The sequence below is a fragment of the Hyaena hyaena genome, unplaced genomic scaffold (genome assembly GCF_003009895.1).
Source record: "Hyaena hyaena isolate Hyena2069 unplaced genomic scaffold, ASM300989v1 scaffold_391, whole genome shotgun sequence".
Lineage (NCBI taxonomy): Eukaryota > Metazoa > Chordata > Mammalia > Carnivora > Hyaenidae > Hyaena > Hyaena hyaena.
The window spans coordinates 900,622-917,889 of record NW_024081024.1 but is presented as its reverse complement, the minus strand read 5'-3'; the positions used below and the strand labels follow the sequence as shown (position 1 = coordinate 917,889).

The 17,268-nt window shown below is 39.6% G+C and overlaps 1 protein-coding gene across 1 annotated transcript in view; it reads right to left on the bottom strand.

Moving 5' to 3' along the window:
* The window catches only part of LOC120244774 (probable ATP-dependent RNA helicase DDX60), a 103,069-nt gene extending 93,624 nt beyond the window's left edge, over window positions 1–9,445 (bottom strand). Inside the window, exons 1-4 of the mRNA XM_039251511.1 lie at window positions 9,395–9,445; window positions 2,176–2,285; window positions 1,976–2,045; window positions 814–1,003 (exon numbers count right to left, since the gene is read on the bottom strand). Of these exons, the coding sequence (XP_039107442.1) occupies window positions 814–1,003; window positions 1,976–2,045; window positions 2,176–2,179 (264 nt within the window). The 5' untranslated portion in view covers window positions 2,180–2,285; window positions 9,395–9,445. The remainder of the gene's footprint in view (window positions 1–813; window positions 1,004–1,975; window positions 2,046–2,175; window positions 2,286–9,394) is intronic.
* Between the last annotated feature and the right edge of the window lie 7,823 nt (window positions 9,446–17,268).

Here is a 17,268-nt window from a genome sequence, read left to right as displayed (position 1 = left end):
ACATGCAAAAGCAAATGGTGGATATAAATTATCCAGAACAGGAAGCTGAGATGAATCACTTTGAGAGGACGATCCCAATTTAGTGTGATTCTTCTGAAGCAGAGGTTTTTCTCAACAGATCAAAAGTAGTGCCGAAAACTAGACTGTAAACATTAGGTTGGAATCCTGGCTCTTTACTCAAAATATTGCTTGTATGAAGTCAGCAATGTTTAAAAACCTAACAATAGTGTTGATTGCAAAATGAACAGACACACATCAAAACCCTTACAGGTAATAACTTGGTCACCTTCAGGGCTATCCCTGAAGCCCTGAAGGAAGGGGTGGTAGTGGTTATACCTATCTGTATTTGAAACTGCTAATATTTTATTAATTATATTCATAATCAGAAAAGGAAGACCAAATACTTCCCCTCAGAGTATTTACTATGGAACAAATAATAAACGAAGCAGTATTAATGAGTATGACATTTTTCTGGGCTCAGGTAAATTGACTGCAGAGTTCTGAAGACAGAAACAGTTCTCATAGTTGGAAAAGTAGAATTCTGAGATCAACTGAGCTTCTGCTGAGATTGCTTACCCTCCTTTATGATCCCGTGTGTCCTTGTATAAAGTTTAATTACTGCAAATAAAATATAATCTTAAATGTGGTAATTTCTGAATACTTGGACTATGGGTATCTTTTCTGTACTTCCATTTAAACTTTATGAATTCTTATAGATATAAGATATATTTAACTTTGTATTTAGAACAAAATATAAAATAGGAAGGAGTTTTAGGAAGGAATTTTAGTTTTAGTTCTTAAATCACATGTTACCTTGAAGAAAACTATGGCAAATTGTCCTCCTTTACTGATAAGATCCATAAGATAGTATTCAACTACATAAAAGAAGTGGAGGTCTTGCCCCTGCTTTAAGGATTTCTCACATATGCATGTAGCAAGTAGTGAATCTCCGTCAATCAGAAAAAATTCAGATTCAACAAAATCATTGAATAAGCTGGAATATCTAAAATGAAAATAGTTAAAACAGAAATTACATATTGAATAAGTGAGGCACCAAAAAGACAGTATTGTTATTAGTATGCCATGTATTAGCATGCCAAAAAGACATTGTTATTAGTATGCCATGATCAGTATCGTCAATAGGCGAATTTGCCAAGTAATTATTTTTTGTCAGGCCCTAGGCTAAGACTTTTCAAATATATCCATATGTAGGACTATCCTTCATAGGAAGAAGGCGGGATCATTCCCATTCTATAGATCTAGAAAATGAGCCTCAAAGAGACAGAGCAAATGATATAAGACCACATGGCAGAATCTAGATTGGAATCAGGAATTTAACACCTCTATTCTGAATATAAACTTGTATTAAATTTCCTTCCTGCTTAATCAATACTATTTTTTATAAAGCAACAGGTTCGTTGATAGCTGTGTACAAATAATGCAAAAGAAAACTGTTTCCATCCACTATCAAGCAGCTCTAAAATTTTTATGTTAAACAATCATATACATATATATATATATGCATGTGCATATATAATCATATATACAATATACTTTAATATATATACTGGGATAGATAGACATTACTTTAATGTCAAATAGATATACAGGAAATATGATATCAAATTGTACATCTCTCTCTTTTTTAATTTATTTATTTAAATTCAAGTCAGTTAACATACAGTGTAGTCTTGGTTTCAGGAGTAGAACCGCATGATTCATCTCTTACATATGACACCCAGTGCTCATAAAAGTGCCCTCCTTAATGCCCATTAATGCCTTAATGCCTCCATTTAGTCCATTTCCCCCACCTACCTCCCCTCCAGCAACCCTCAGTTTGTTCTCTGTATTTAAGAATCTCTTATGGTTTGCCTCCCTCTCTCTTTTAATCTTATTTTTCTTTCCCTTCACCCATGTTCGTTTTATTTCTTAAATTCCACATAGGAGTGAAGTCTTTATTTATTACAATACTCACTCAGCTTTGGGCAATGCACCCATAATTAACTGTGACATTTTTTCTAAAAGCATCATGTGTTCTTCTAAACCTAAAAAATAAAGTGTTTACTTATTATTTGAAAAGAAGAAATAACAATAAAGTTATTGTCATTCCATTAAATCCATATATCTTAAAGAATCATTATTTTATATTTATAAATATTTTAAATTGAAAATTACCCATTCTTGCTGCTATCTGGACCTCGAACCTGAACTGGAAAACATTAATTATAGCAATTTCCCTTTACTTTGGTACCTCTAAGTGGCAATGATTAATGAAAATGACAGACCTACAAAGAAAGAAGAAAAATTAGAAATTCATTTATTCCATCAACAAATAGTATTGAATGACTACTGTGTGTTAAGCGAAACATCAGGCAATAGGAATATATGAACAAAAGGCAACATGCTGTTGGTTCTTATGGAGCTTAAAATCCATCAGGAAAGACAAATATTAATCAGATAATCGTATGAACAAGGAAAAATTTAAACTGTGACAAAGTCAAACAGGATAGAGGAAGCATCCCTAATGAAGTAATGCTTGAGCTGATTTCTGAAGGATGAAACAAGAATTAATTAAATAAAGGGATGGGGAGGGTGGGGGGTAGTAGCATTCCAGGCAGAAAGTACCATGTACAAAAAAGTCTTGTGTCATGAATGAGTGTGAGTGGTAGTAGATCCTGAATAGAAGCCAGTCAGGTTGGAATGGAAAGAGTGAGAGAAAAGCTAGCTGTACTAGAGGATCACAGGAATAGAAAAGCATGGAGAGCCTTTGAGGGCATGTTTTCATCCTAAAATCTATTGATGGATTTTAAGTAGGTAGTGTTATGAGTGGCTTTACATTCTGAAAGAATACTCTGGCTACAGTAGAGAAAATAGATAAGATGGGAGCAAAGTTCCTGTTAGTAGAGCAGAGAGAAAACCATGATTCAGAAGGGTAATGAAAGTAGTTTAATGTAATATTGTTTGATGGTGGTTTGGGGCACCTATGGATATTAAATATTTAGATGGATTTAACATAATTTGGTAATGGATCTGATATGGATAGAGAAAAGGGAAGAGTGAAGGTTGTCAAGGATGATTTTAGGATTCCACCTGATGCAACAGGATGGAGGACTAGGCTATTCCCTGAACAGGAAACCTTGGAATAAGCCTACATTTCAAGGAAAGATCATGAGTTCACTTGTGGTCACTCTGAGTTTGACTTGCTTTCAAGACCCATTATAGGACACGTCACATGAGTAATTAAACATGTAGGTCTAGAGGTCAAACACAAGGTCTGAGCTAGACCTGAATATGTGAGTAATTTGAATAGTATTGTAAATGAGGTCATTGATGTAGATGAGATTGCTTGGACAGAGAGACACAGTGTCATGGAAGAAGAAGAAAGGACTGAAAATCCATTTTTGCAGATCACTAATATTTAATAAATGCCAATGGAGAAAAGGAAGAGTCTGCAAAGGTAACTGAGAAAGAACTGTCAAAGAGGCAGAAGGAAATGCTCTTGAGCATTCTGTCACAAAAAACAAATATTGAGACGTTCTTCAAATATGCCATATAGTGTGTTAGGGCAGTGAAGCTTGATAGATGATAGATAGATAGATAGATACATAGATAGATACATAGATACATAGATACATAGATACATAGATAGACACATACATAGATAGACACATACATAGATACATAGATACACAGATACATAGATATTCATATTATATGACATTAAAGAACATATAATGGTAAGGCACACATTGATAATAATATTAAAATAACAATGCATGGAGGTTCATGACTGCAAAATGAGTAAACTTGAAGAAAGAAGAAATTACTGTGGGTTGGAATGGAATGTTTAGGAAACACTTAATGGAGACAGGCAAAAGTATGGTCTCTCGCTTACCTAGTTATTCTCCCTTTTTTCAGATCTATAGAGCATCTACTCCCCACCAAGCATTGCACTTGCTGTAACATATGCAAATATGCATAAAACATGGTCCTCTCCCCTCATAATCTGGTAAGGGTGTAAAGAGAATTAAATCAAAAAGCATGATGTGCTTAGTGACCTAGCAGAAATGGTACTGGAAGCCATTAGAGAATTGAAAGAGTTCTTCAATCAGCTGGAGTATTCAGGCTCTTGTGTTCTGAGGTTTTGAGGACACATTTAAAAGATGAGAAAGAATTATGGAAGCATCTTGGAGAAGGTAAGAGACACAGAGGATCACATTTCAGAGACCAAAATAGTACTGGTTTAATGCACAGAAAGGTGAAACCACATGACAAGTTTGATTCCACAGGTTGTTCCACATGGCACAAAACAGAATGATTTGACTGGAAATGAGATAAGAAAAGTAGGTACAGCCTACATTATAAGGGGCTTTTGCCAAGGGAAGAAGTTTAGATAATTTCCCGAAAACTCTCTGCTATCCAATTCATGCAGTTCCCAACCTCACTAATTGTACATTAACCCTACTTTCTTCCTTCAGTTCTCCAAACTGTACCAAGTTCAAACATAAAAGATGATTCCATAAGAATTGAGTAAACAGGAGAAAATCAACCCCAAGTATCTTACACTGCAGAAGGGAGAGATCCAGAAAAGGTAGGGTGAGGTGGAATGAAATAAGATGAAATAAGGTAATTCATATGTTCCCAGATGTTCTTAATGTCTCAAGAATTTTTCTTATGGTACTCCTAGGACAAAATAAATACCTAATAGCTTACTTATTAAGTAGTTAGCTCCAAGCAAATTAATAAATCTTAACATCATTTGAAAATATAATACACGAACTGAAAGAAAAAACATCATTTCTAAATTAAATGACAACAATTACTAATGAGATATATGTACACTACAGCTTTTCAACAAGAGCCATGGTAGCAAAATAAAAACCTTGTCAATTGGACAATTAAGGAGTTCCATATCATGCCTGTCTACGTCCTCTCATGTATCATATAGGAAACTTTTCCTATTAAACTTCACCCTGAACTCATACCAGACTTACACAGAATTTACATCACTATGCCCAGTTCTCTCTCATTTAAGGGACAGACACCCTAGGCAAAATTAAACCAGCTACCCACCATAATAACCACTGAATAAATGTATATTTAAAAATCTGAATTATTAGACATTTGGAGGGGTATTAAGAAGAAGCTGGATCCAGACACCTGGGTGGCTCAGTCGGTTAAGTATCTGACTTTGGCTCAAGTCATGATCTTGCGATGTGTTCAAAGGTTGCACCCAGCACTGTGCTAACAGCTTGAAGCCTGGAGCCTTCCTCAGATTCTATATCTCCTTCTCTCTCTGCCCCTCTCCTGCTCACACGCTGTCGCTCTCTCCTTCAAAATAAATAAACATTTAAAAAAATTTTTTTAAAGAAGCTAGATGAATAAATATGATTCAAGGCCAGAAAGTCCTTTAAAAAGTTTGAATTAGCATTCTCTATAATCACAATATTATCTAATACAATAATAACAGGCTGCTACAGAAATAAACAAAACTAAATGCTCATAAAAATGTATAATTTCAGGAAAAAAGTCACGTGCAGGGCAATAAAATGGACATGCTGAAATCTCAAGTTAGAGATGGGAAAGAAATCCAGGAAATTTCTTAGAAGACATATGAAAAAACAAAGAGGTACACCTAGGTGGCTCAGTCGGTTCAGCATCCGACTTCAGCTCAGGTCACAATCTCAGGGCTTGTGAGTTCATACCCCACAAGGGACTCTGTGCGGACAGCTCAAAGCCTGGAGCCTGCTTCGGATTCTGTCTCTCTCTCTCTCTCTCTCTCTCTCTCTCTCTCTCTTTCTGCCCCTTCCCCTCTCAAGCTCTGTCTCTCTCTCAAAAATAACCTCAGCCTTCATTTAAAAAAATGAAGAACATTTTTTTAAATGTTCTTAACATTTAAAAAAAAGAAAAAAGAAAAAGAAAGAAACAAAGAGATGGAAAATAGAAGTAGTAAGAAATATAGAGGATGAGGATAGGTTTCAAATTTTTAAATTCATCTCAAGGTTTTTCCAGAAGGAGAAAACTAAGATTCCAAAATGAGTAGGGATAAAAATAATCAAAGATATAAAATTTAAAGTTATACAATAATACTGGGCCAGATTTAAAGAAAAACACACATTGTTAGATTGAAAAGGTTTTCCAAGTACTAAGAAGAAATAATGACAAAAGAGAAACACACACCTAGAAATAGCTCCTTCAAACTGCAGAGCTCCAAGAAAAAAGATGGGGATGTGCTGTGAAGAAATGGTCAGAGAGGCCATATGTGAAATGGTTAAAGGCATGAGAACTGTAGACAGAGGCCTTGGTTTTAATCCTAGTAATGAAATATGGTCTATAAAGGTTTTATAATCTTAGGCAGGTTACTTTAAACTTTTTCTGTGTCTCAGTTTCCTCATCTATAAAACTGGAAGAGACAATAATGCCACTCTCCTCTGACTGTGTTTTCAAAGCTACTTAAATGTATGAGCTGATGTATACAAGTTGATTAAAATTGTATCTGGCACACAGTTAGAACTGAATAAAATGAGGAGTATTATAGGATGTCGATAAAAGAAAATAATGTTTTCAACATTCTGAGGGGAAAATATTTTGAACTTAGAATTCTGTTTTCAGTCATTCAATTCATTAGGAGGGTGGAAAGGTAATATTACTAGACATTTAAGAAGTCACCAACCACCTAGCCTAAATGATAATTTTATTTTAAGAGACAGTTCAGAAAATTTGGGCGGGGGGGGGTGGAGATCAAGCAGAAGAACAATCAAGAAACAGTGATCCAGAAAAAATAAAGGAAGTTATTAAAAAAAAATAGAAGGATCCATGATACTTTGGATTTAGAAAAATATTGACTTCAAACAGTGGTCTTAATGATAAAGAACTACATTTCTAAGCCAACTACATAAATTGCTTCTACAATGAATAACATAATAAATAATTTTGTAACTTGTTTACTTGGCTTTCCATTTTTTACTCAACCATAAACAAATCACAAAAATTAAAGTCATAAATGGGCACCTGGATGACTCAGTCAGTTAAGTGGCCAACTCTTGATCTTAGCTCCGGTCATGAGCTCACAGTTTGTGGGAGAGAGCCCTGGTCAGTCTCTACACGACAGCACGAAGCCTGCTTGGGATTTTCTCCCTCTCTCTCTCTGCCCCTCCCCTACTCGTTTTCTTTCCCTCTTTCTCTCTCTTTCTCTCTCTCTCTCAACATAAATAAAACATTTTAAAAAATAAAGTCAAAAAATACTGTAAACTATGATAAAGCCTTACAATATAAAAATAATATAATTAACCAAATTGGGAGGTTCAGAAAAGAATGAATAGTAGGAAAAAAAAAAAAAGAGTGTATATTAAGTTCCTCATTTTTTTATAGCAGAAAGTCCAGAGAGAGCATTTAAAGATAATATATCAAAAATTAAGGGTTTCTGGAATCAAGAAGTTAAATTGCTTTTCTTACATAATTACTGAACCACTGGGTTACCAAATAATATAAATGGGGAAATTTAATTTATACTTATATTACAGCTTCTAATGAATTAATAAAGCTTGTTATTTTTAGGTGATAGAACAATAAAAAATACAGGCAAATATCTACTTCCATGTAGAACTGCACCATTGTTGAAATACTTCACCAAAGGGGCACCTCGGTGGCTCAGTCAGTTGAGCATCTGACTTCGGCTCAGGTCATGATCTTGCAGTTCATGAATGCAGGCTCCACATCTGGCTCTGTGCTGACAGCCTGGAGCCTGCTTGGGATTGTGTGTCTCCCTCTCTCTCTGTCCCTTCCCCACTCACACTCTATCCTTCTTTCTCATTCAAAAATAAATATACATTAAAAACAAATACTCCACCAAAAAATTTTTTTAACCCGAATTTGATCAAAACTCTAGTAACAACAATTAATCAACAAGACATTAATAAGATAGAAGAACCTGTTAAATGATACCAGGAAGATTACAATCTCTACAAGACCAAAAAAAAAGGAGGGGGGGAAGGGAAGAGAAGGAACCCCAATTTATTAAGGAATAAATTACAAGAGAATTAAAGAGATTATAACAAGTTTAAAGACTTATTATCCTATCACAGTAGTGCCAGAACCTTATTTGGGTTCTGATTTAAACAATCCTTAAAAGAAAAAAAGAGAAGGGAAGGTGAAAAAAGAGAAATCATGGAAGACAGCTCAATCCAGAGAAGAAGGCCCAGGGAATGATGGAACCACTTGATGGAAAGAGTCAAGTTCCTGAAACACTGGAGAAAAGCTGACCAGCAATGGACAGAATTCTAGATGGCCTCCAGGGCTCCAGCACCCTGTGCCCTGCCCTGTATAATACCCTCCCGTTGGGTGTGGGCAGGACCTGAAAACTGAATGGGACAGTCTCTCCCATGATTAGGTCACATTATGTAAGACTCCAACATTCCAGAAGACAGATTCTTCTGCTAGCTTTGAAGACATAAGCCACCATGTTTTGAGAGGGCCACCTGGCTAGGAGCCGAGGGTAGACTCGAAAGGCTGAGAGTAACCCACAGCCAACAAGAAAACAGGGAAGACCCGCAATCCACAGCTGCCAAGGAATTGGAGTCTTCCAGCAACTAGAAAGAGCCTGGACAAGATGGCAGCTTCAGCAGACACCTACATTTTAGCCTGGTGAGATGCTGAGTGAAAGCATTCAGTTACTCTGTGTCTAGACTTCTGACTCACGGAAATTTATAAATAATACATTTTTATTGACTTAACCCCCTGAATTTGCAGTACTGTGTTATGCACCAATAGAAAACTAATACATGCCCCTTAACCGTGAATACATTCTTTTACCTGTTAAAGAAGAAATAAATGATTATTGCATGAAGTCACTGAAATGTAGGGGCACGTAGGAATCACCTGTAAGATATTCAAATGTAGATTCTGATTCTGCAAGTTTGTAGTTGCTTCCCGGTTCTGCGTGGAGTGGGAAACCAGCTGCTTGCTGCTATCAATGTCTAGGTTATATTAGTTGTGCTCATATACGGCCTCCCTTAGATTCCCCTCAAGGCCCCACATCCCAGCACCCTTTCTTTGAAGAGGACCCCTCAAAAGCCTGAACTCTCGCCGCTCGCTTCAGACTCCAGCCCCCTCGAGGGCATCTCTTTGCTCTGCCTGTCCCCAAGCCTTGCGTCCCGGGGCCCACAGGAGACCCGTCGGCCACCGTTTTCGGGGTCGAACCAGCGCGCGTCTGGAGCCGCCGCCGAGCCACCTCCCCCTCGGGTCAGAGAGCTGGAACGGCACGCGACATCTCTACTCCGGGTCTCTCCCTTAGTGATCCCTGTCGCCTCGGAGGCATGCCCGCGTCCCCAGCCCGGGTCGCGCTCCGGAGCACTTCCCCCTGCTCCCACCCCACCCCGCGGCGCGCGCGCCCGACCTGCTGCGTCTGTGGAGCCGCTGCCCCGCGCCTGCCGGGGAGGAAGCGGCCGCCCGGGGCTCCGAGCGCCGAGCGCTTGTGCTCTGTGGCGACGCGAGGGGGTGCGTGAACCCCGGCTTCTGACCGGCCGAGCCGCCTCAGCCTGTCTTTTGTACCCTGGAAAGGGAGTTTTGGTTTCATTTCTCACATCGGGCACGTTTAAGTTTCGTTTTCCTTTATCACGAAGTAGGTCGGACGGGCTCCAGAGGAGTGAGTCCGAACGCCCTTCCCTTCAGGCGGCATCTTACGAGATCGCAGAGATGGGAACCTGGGCCTCGGAATTCCGACACGGAATAGAGCGAGGCAGCGGCATCTGGGCCCGCTGAGAGGTAAAAGTCAGGGCGGGGCAGAGTTTGGAAATGGATGAAATAGAACGCGGCGGAATCTGACGTTCCACCATGGGTCTCGCTGCTCCGCCTTTCTGCAAAAACAAAAACAAACAGTGGGGAGGAACCCCTGGACTCGGAGCTCTGTTAGGAGAAGGTAATGGTAACCGTCCTGTGCGAACTGTGTGTGGAGCTCTCACGAGCCAAGACACATCATTAAAAACCAAATTGAAAGTGCAGCTTGCTCGCTTTCATTTCTGCTTTCGTGTTATTTTCACTAAATGTCTGCCCGTCGAGGCAGAAAATCCTGCCGATTTGAGTTTTAACACTTTGCCCCTCTTTCTAGTCTCGGGCTTAAATACATGTGCAGATAGACTGGAAATGAGAAGAGGCAAGTGGAGGTGACAGTGCAGTTGGGTAGTATTAGCAACAATGGGCACCCACAGCTGCTTTGTCCTCAAGGCAAGTGAAGAACAGATGTGTAGATGCTGTTCCGCAGAGAAGAGGGAGAACTGAGAGCAGTGTGTGACATAGCTTCTTGTCATAAATTGGAGAGTCGAGTTGTTAAAACCCCAGCCCCACCTTGGGCTCTGTGCTGACAGCTCAGACCCTGGAACCCCCTTCGCATTCTGTGTCTCCCCCTCTCTCTGCCCCTCCCCTGCTCATGCTGTGTCCCTTTCTGTCTCTGAATAATAAATAAAAACGTTAAAAAATTTTTAAGAATAGAAAAGGTAGGGATGGAGAGAGTAGACATTGCTCACATCCATCAGGCATCCATTCATTCATTCATTCACTTGTTTACAAATTTGTGATGATGAAATTGAGGAAGGAAGTTTAAAACTTTGGAACTTAACACTTGACTGGTCTAAAGTTCTATTCTATTTATATCTGTCCTTCTCTAACATCTCTAATAATGATAATCCTCTCCTTCCTCCTGTCAAGAAGTCAGTGTTCCAGATCCTGTGACCTGTGAACACGTTAACTTTTCTGGCAAAAGGTACTTCACAGAATTAAGGATTTTGAGCTGCAGAATTATGCAGAATAACCTGATGGGTTCACTCACTGTCTACAAGACTTCTTCCCCCTCTTCCAAATCCTCAGGCTCTTTTAGTCCAGATGTACCCTGAACCAGCTCTGTCAAAGATCACCAATAATGATCCAATCATTGAGAAACCTAAACAGTGCTTGTACTCGTTTAGTCCATGATCCATTTACTTCTCTCTCTGAAATTCTTGACAGATATTTAACCAGTCTCTCTTTTCCAAAGAGCTTCTTTTCTCTTGGCTTACAGTATTCTTCAAATCTATTTCTCTTCCTACCTTCACTGTCAGAATTGATGGAATTATCACCTAACAACTGTTCAGGTGAGAAGCCTGGGAATCAGTGTTGCACCTTCACCTCCCTCAACTCTTAGCGAACTGGAACTCCTGACACTTACAGAATCTCTTCTCTCCTTCTCATTTTCCAAAGGCTAGAACAAGCAACACCATTTCTCATCAGGATAACTAGAACAGCATATTCCGTTCCAGACTCCAGTGTGTCCCTCCTTTCCATTTTCTAATCTGCTAGCAGGGTTATTTATTAGCATGTAAAACCAAGCACATCAAGTTTCTGTTAAAAAAAAACACACACACACACACTTCCAACACTTCTTCATTGCTTTTGGATTAAATCTACCTAGTAAGTAGTATTCCTTTTCCTTTGAGAGCCCTCCAACTCTTTGATATGCCTCCTTTCACTTGCCCTCGAATTATGAGGATGGGCAAACACATGACACCTAACACAGGACAGATGTGGTTAACCACAGCTTAGGAGTTAAGTATACTCACAGCCCTGCGCACCATGTAAGGCCATAAATAGAGCTTGAACTTGGGAGCAAAGTGAACAAGGTGGAACTGTGGGAGGCCTACTTTGTAACAAGCAGAGGCGGGGTGACCCCTAGTGCCCTTGGGAAGACACGATTATATGTGTAAATAATTTTGCTGGCTGACAAGGAAGTGAAGCTGTTTGGTAAATGCAGTTATTCTGGTTGAGAGAGGAATCAGCTGAGTATGGAACCCTTCTCACCAGATATGATGCCCAGAGAGTAGATTTGCCCCCTGAGAGGAACTCATGGAGCCCTGGGTGGTACAAAGAAGTCGAGATAGTGGTGGAATTCAGGACATGATACCCCAAAAAATGGTACCTTGGCATACTGAATATGTCAGCTGAAGGAATTGAGAGCACAGTAGAAGCAAGAAGATCATTCTGACCTCCCCCCTTATACCTTTCTTCTCTGAGAGCAGAAGATAAATCTCCCATGTGAAAGGTACTTCCCACATCCTGCAGTACCAGGAAGAAGGAAAATATCCTTATCACCAGACACAAAGAAGTTGGGACCAGGAAGCCTGTATAAAGTAACTTTGTTACTGTTTCACCATTCACTACCCGTAGCCCAGATACTTCTATTTTGTCAATTCTTCACATATTTATTGTTTGTCTAAAAGGTATAAAAGCTTCCTGCTCTGGTCACTTCTTCATGTCTTTATTTTCTTGTGTAGGTTCCCGTGTACATGTAAAAATTCAATAAGATTTGTATGCTTTTCTCCTGTTAATCTGTCTTATATCAGTTTAATTCTTAGGCCTAGCTAGAGACCCAAAGAGGGTGGAGCAGAATTATTCCTCTCCTACATCAGCACATGAAAATTTAGGACTTACAATACAATGCTTGGACATTGATTTAAGCCTTGGTGACGACTAAGACTTTTAGAGAAAAGAAAAAAACGCCTCCCTCGGAAGCAAAGTAGGCACTTGACCAGAAGGGAGAGAGTCAAATGGAGAGGGGATCATTGAAAACATAATTTTTATTTTATGTTTTTAAGTTTATTTATTTTCAGAAAGAGAGGGAGAGAGCCAGGGAGGGGCAAAGAGAGAGAATCTCAAGCAAGCTCCATCCTGTCAGCACAGAGTCCGATGCAGGGCTGGAACTCACAAACTGGGGGATCATGACCCGAGTCGAATCCAAGAGCTGGACGGCTGACTGAGCCACCCAGGTGCCCTGAAAACATAAATTTTAGAGGTGCCTCTCTTTATGGCCAACAAAGGCAAGTTAGGAATCTGTGTGGCACTAATGGAGCCAGGGCATGTCCCCGGAAGGCTTGAGTTTAGTTTAATAAATGCCTGAGGCAGTGGATCCCAGTGGGAAATCCATTTAGTACTTCATAACTTAAGAGCTCTTTGAAGGGTTCATTGGACCTCTGAATTAAATCAATTAAATTGCAAAGGACATATAGGGAAGGTGGAAGTTCCATTGAATGCTCATTTTAAGAGCCCACCACTGTTTTCTAAGAAGCGAAATGAGTCTTCAGTCACTATCAGTAATGTCGAGAACTTCAAATGGATAAAGAATGTCCTACTGAGGTGTTGTATTGTGGCTCTGGTATATACAGAGATATCTGTCTGTTAATTTATATCTGGGGCACCTGTGAAGCAAGAGATTTCCAAAATTCTCTGTCAAAGGGAGATTTCCAAAATTCTCTATCAAAGGAAGAGACCCTTACGTCACAGCTTAAGAATATGTAAAAAGGTATTGATGGAGCCAATTATTGCTCTGGGCATTCATGCTGAGATGACTGTCTAAAGTTTGGCCAATTTTGCTGACCCTTGGGTCTCTTGTTTTATCAGAGAAACTTGGTTAAGAGATGGGAAAGCATCAGCATCCCACTGAGCTCCATCACAGACAGTGGTGGCAATTCCATCTATAAAACCTACAAATTTCCAATTCTCAGTTCACTCAGTTTTGTTCCCCAGACAGCCAAAATGTCTGGGAGAGGGGTGACCTCCTCCAACACAATGGCATCTGGCAAGCGACTGAGAAAAGGAGATAATGAGGACTTGCACAAGTAGGATATGCCAGAAAGCCCATGTCTGACTCCCTACTGTAGCAAGTAGGGCTTGGTTGCCAATCAAGGTTTGTGAGGTTTGGCATCCATGACCCAAAGTATAATGGGCAATTGAGAACACAAGGTCATACGCTCAGGGTCTATAAAAGTCTGTATTTTCAGGAGATCCCAACATGTGGTGAGTAAATGCCACTCTAATCGTGTATAGTACTAAACTGAAGAAGGGCAGCATTTTGTATCAGAAGTCCATGGAAACGTATAGACATTGTATGTGGTCCAGAGACTCTGGGAGTCATAAGAGGAGGTCATTACAGCATCTACAGTAAGGAGTCTCTGAAGATACTTAATGAGGGTGCCTCCTGATTTCAGTTTAGACAGATTTCATAACATTCTGTCGGAGGGGACCCCGTTGAAGGTGGGGGTTAAAGTATCAGTGAGACTAAATAAAATTGCAAGTTAAAGTATCAGTGAGACTAAATAAAATAAGGAAATACAGATTATGCTACCTCCAGACTCCAAAAGAACTAAAAGTTGTTGGACTTGTATTAATATTTTGAGTGCTAAGAGGGACAGTAGCTGGGTCATGACATTGCCTGAGATGGCACAGTTTACCACATACTTTTTAAGAATTTCATCTGAGTGGCAGGACCTGGCACCACGTGTGGACCAAAGGCCCATCCCCTTTTCTGTAAGCCACTTTGTTGGTATTTGCATGTCCTGAATGAGCATTTCAAGTGAATTCATGAATCTCCTCATAGGAGATTAATCTTTGCCTTCAGAGACTATGTGCAATGGAAAGACTGCTGAGGAACCCCACGGGTAGCCTGGTAGAGGTGTATTATGGCTGAGAGGCTATTGAAATTAGGCACTGATGAGAACGTTATTAACGATTTCTACAATGCCAAATTATTTAGTGGCTGCTGATTGGAAGGAGCCAGTCATTTTAACACTTTTGAGTATTAGGTATGAGGGTCTTCATAAGGTCCACAGCATTAAGGCTGTGGCAGAACAGCACTGTGAGGAGCCACCGATTCTTTTCCGGTTGAAGAACATGGTAAACTTGGCTGCTAAATGGAGAACCACTGAGGATGCTCATTCCTTCACTCATCAGGTCTCATGTAATTCTGTCTGATGCTTAAACTCCTGAAAATTATTTGTCAAGAGTATAGCGATGTAATACTATGCATTTTGTTTTGTTTTTTACTTTTTTCCCTGATAATGATCTAATTGTTGTTTCTGAAGCTTACCTGACATTGCTTTGTAATGAATTTCAATATTATTTTTCCAGATCTAACGGGGTTTTTTTAAAGCCAAGATTGTTGCATGCTTTCTTAAAATCACAATGCTAGCATATTTGATTACAAAGAGAGTACATTCTCTCTCTTTTTTTAAATGTTTCATTTATTTCTGAGAGAGAGCGTGAATAGGAGAGGGTCAGAGAGATAGAGGGAGATACAGAATCTAAAACCGGCTCCAGGCCTCTGAGCTAGCCGTCGGCACAGAGCCTGACGCGGGGCTCAAACCCACAAACTGTGAGATCATCATGACCTAAGCCAAAGTTGGACACTTAACCAACTGAGCCACCCAGGCGCCCCAAGAGAGTGCATTCTCTGCTAAATGTGTTTGGGTTTGAATTGTGTGATCATACCCCCAAAATTAAATTTACAAATCATAAATAAACATATGGTATTGATAAATTCATATGTATACCTATAGAAAAGTAATCACATCAACAGTAATTTATTTACTTCTTTATCCTCCAGAAACAAAACATTCTAACAAATTGAGAGACGCAGGTATGAAATTAAAATGAGTTTACTGGGTCTGTGATATTTCTGCCATAGGCTTTTCAACACCTGTTGATAAGTCAGTGAGAGGAAACACTGGGGGCTGAAGATATGCCAGCTCCATAGAAATTCTTTCCCAAAATAGTGCTGAGCAAATTGTTAATCCAACAGAAGGAGACACTGAACAGACCTCAGAATTTTGTGTGATAGAGCAACTGTGTCTTCAACGATTGGAATTTTTTAAATATATAAGTCCTTTGGACCAACAGCTGATTTCCTCCTTTACCATATTTCTCTCTCCTTTCTGTTTTCCAAGGGAATGACAGGCACATCCTTCTACATTAGGCATCTTTCGTAAACAGCTTCAGAAGCTGCTATACAGCTGTCCCTAGTTGTCTGGTAGTGATAACTCCACTTGCAAGTTAGATATCCCTTGCTATCTCCATGACAGTATCTCCACAAGGCATGTAAAATGCAAATTTTAAGAGAAAAAGATGGCTTTCATTTTTTATTTAGATTAAATAAGCTTGAAAGCCATTTTTAAATAGCCAGTTACTTTGGTAGATTTGCCTTTCCCCTCCAGTGAAGGAAAAAAAAATCAAAATGCCTCATCTGGTCAAGCCTTTGTTTCTCTTCACTCAAATTTTTTTTTAATTTTTTAATGTTTTATTTATTTCTGAGAGAGGGAGAGAGACAGCATGAGCAGGGGAGGGGCAGAGAGAGAGGGAGACACAGAATCCGAAACAGGCTCCAGGCTCTGAGCTGGCTGTCCGCCCAGAGCTTAACAGGGGGCTCGAACCCACTAACTGTGAGATCATGACCCGAGCCGAAGTCAGATGCTTAACCGACTGAGCCACCCAGGTGCCCCTATATCAACTCAATTTAAAACATTAAAATCTTCAGCCATAAAACGATGTCTACTTTTTAAAATAATGCATTCATATTGTAAGTATAAATGATTGTCTTCTTTTTCTTCCCGTTAGTATTCCATAATGAGTTTTTTCTGTAAACACATCATAAACATCACTTTCTATGACCACTTTAAAATTCCATGAGTTTATTTAACCATTTCATCAGTTAGAGATTTAGGGCGTTACCCACTTTTTTGCTGTTATAAATAATGTTTGGATAAACATGATATCATATAGGTCTTCAAAGTAGAGTAGGATGGGATGAATCAAAGGATATGAACTTTGAAAAATGGGAACATTTAGGGGCAACTGGGCAGCTCAGTCAATTAAGTGTCTGACTTAGGCTCAGCTCATGATTTCACAGTTTGTGGGTTCAAGCCCTGCATCAGGCTCTGTGCTGATAGCTCAGAGCCTGGAGCCTGCTTCAGATTCTGTGTCTCTCTCTCTCTCTGCCCCACCCCCACTTCCCCACACCCCCATCCCTCGCTCATGCTCTGTCTCTGTCTCTCAAAAATAAAAATAAAAAACTTTAAATACTCAAGGTAATAGAACTATTCTGTAATGAGCCCCTTCTACCAGTTTTGGAGCATCCAATATCCAGAGACTTTCTTAGCCAAGGTTACTTATTTTTAAAATTTTTTTTAATGTTTTATTTATTTCTAGGAGAGAGAGAGAGAGACAGCGTGAGCAGGGGAGGGTCAGAGAGAGAGGGAGTCCCAGACTCCGAAACAGGCTCCAGGCTCTGAGCTGGCAGTCAGCACGAACCCACGAACCACGAGATTATGACCTAAGCGAAAGTCGGACGCTTAACCAACTAAGCCACCCAGGCGCCCCATTTATTTTTTAAATTCTTACAAACTATAACTAAATTTTGCTTACAGATTCTTGACAAAATAAGTCAATATTCATTTCTCATGTTTGCCAATTTAG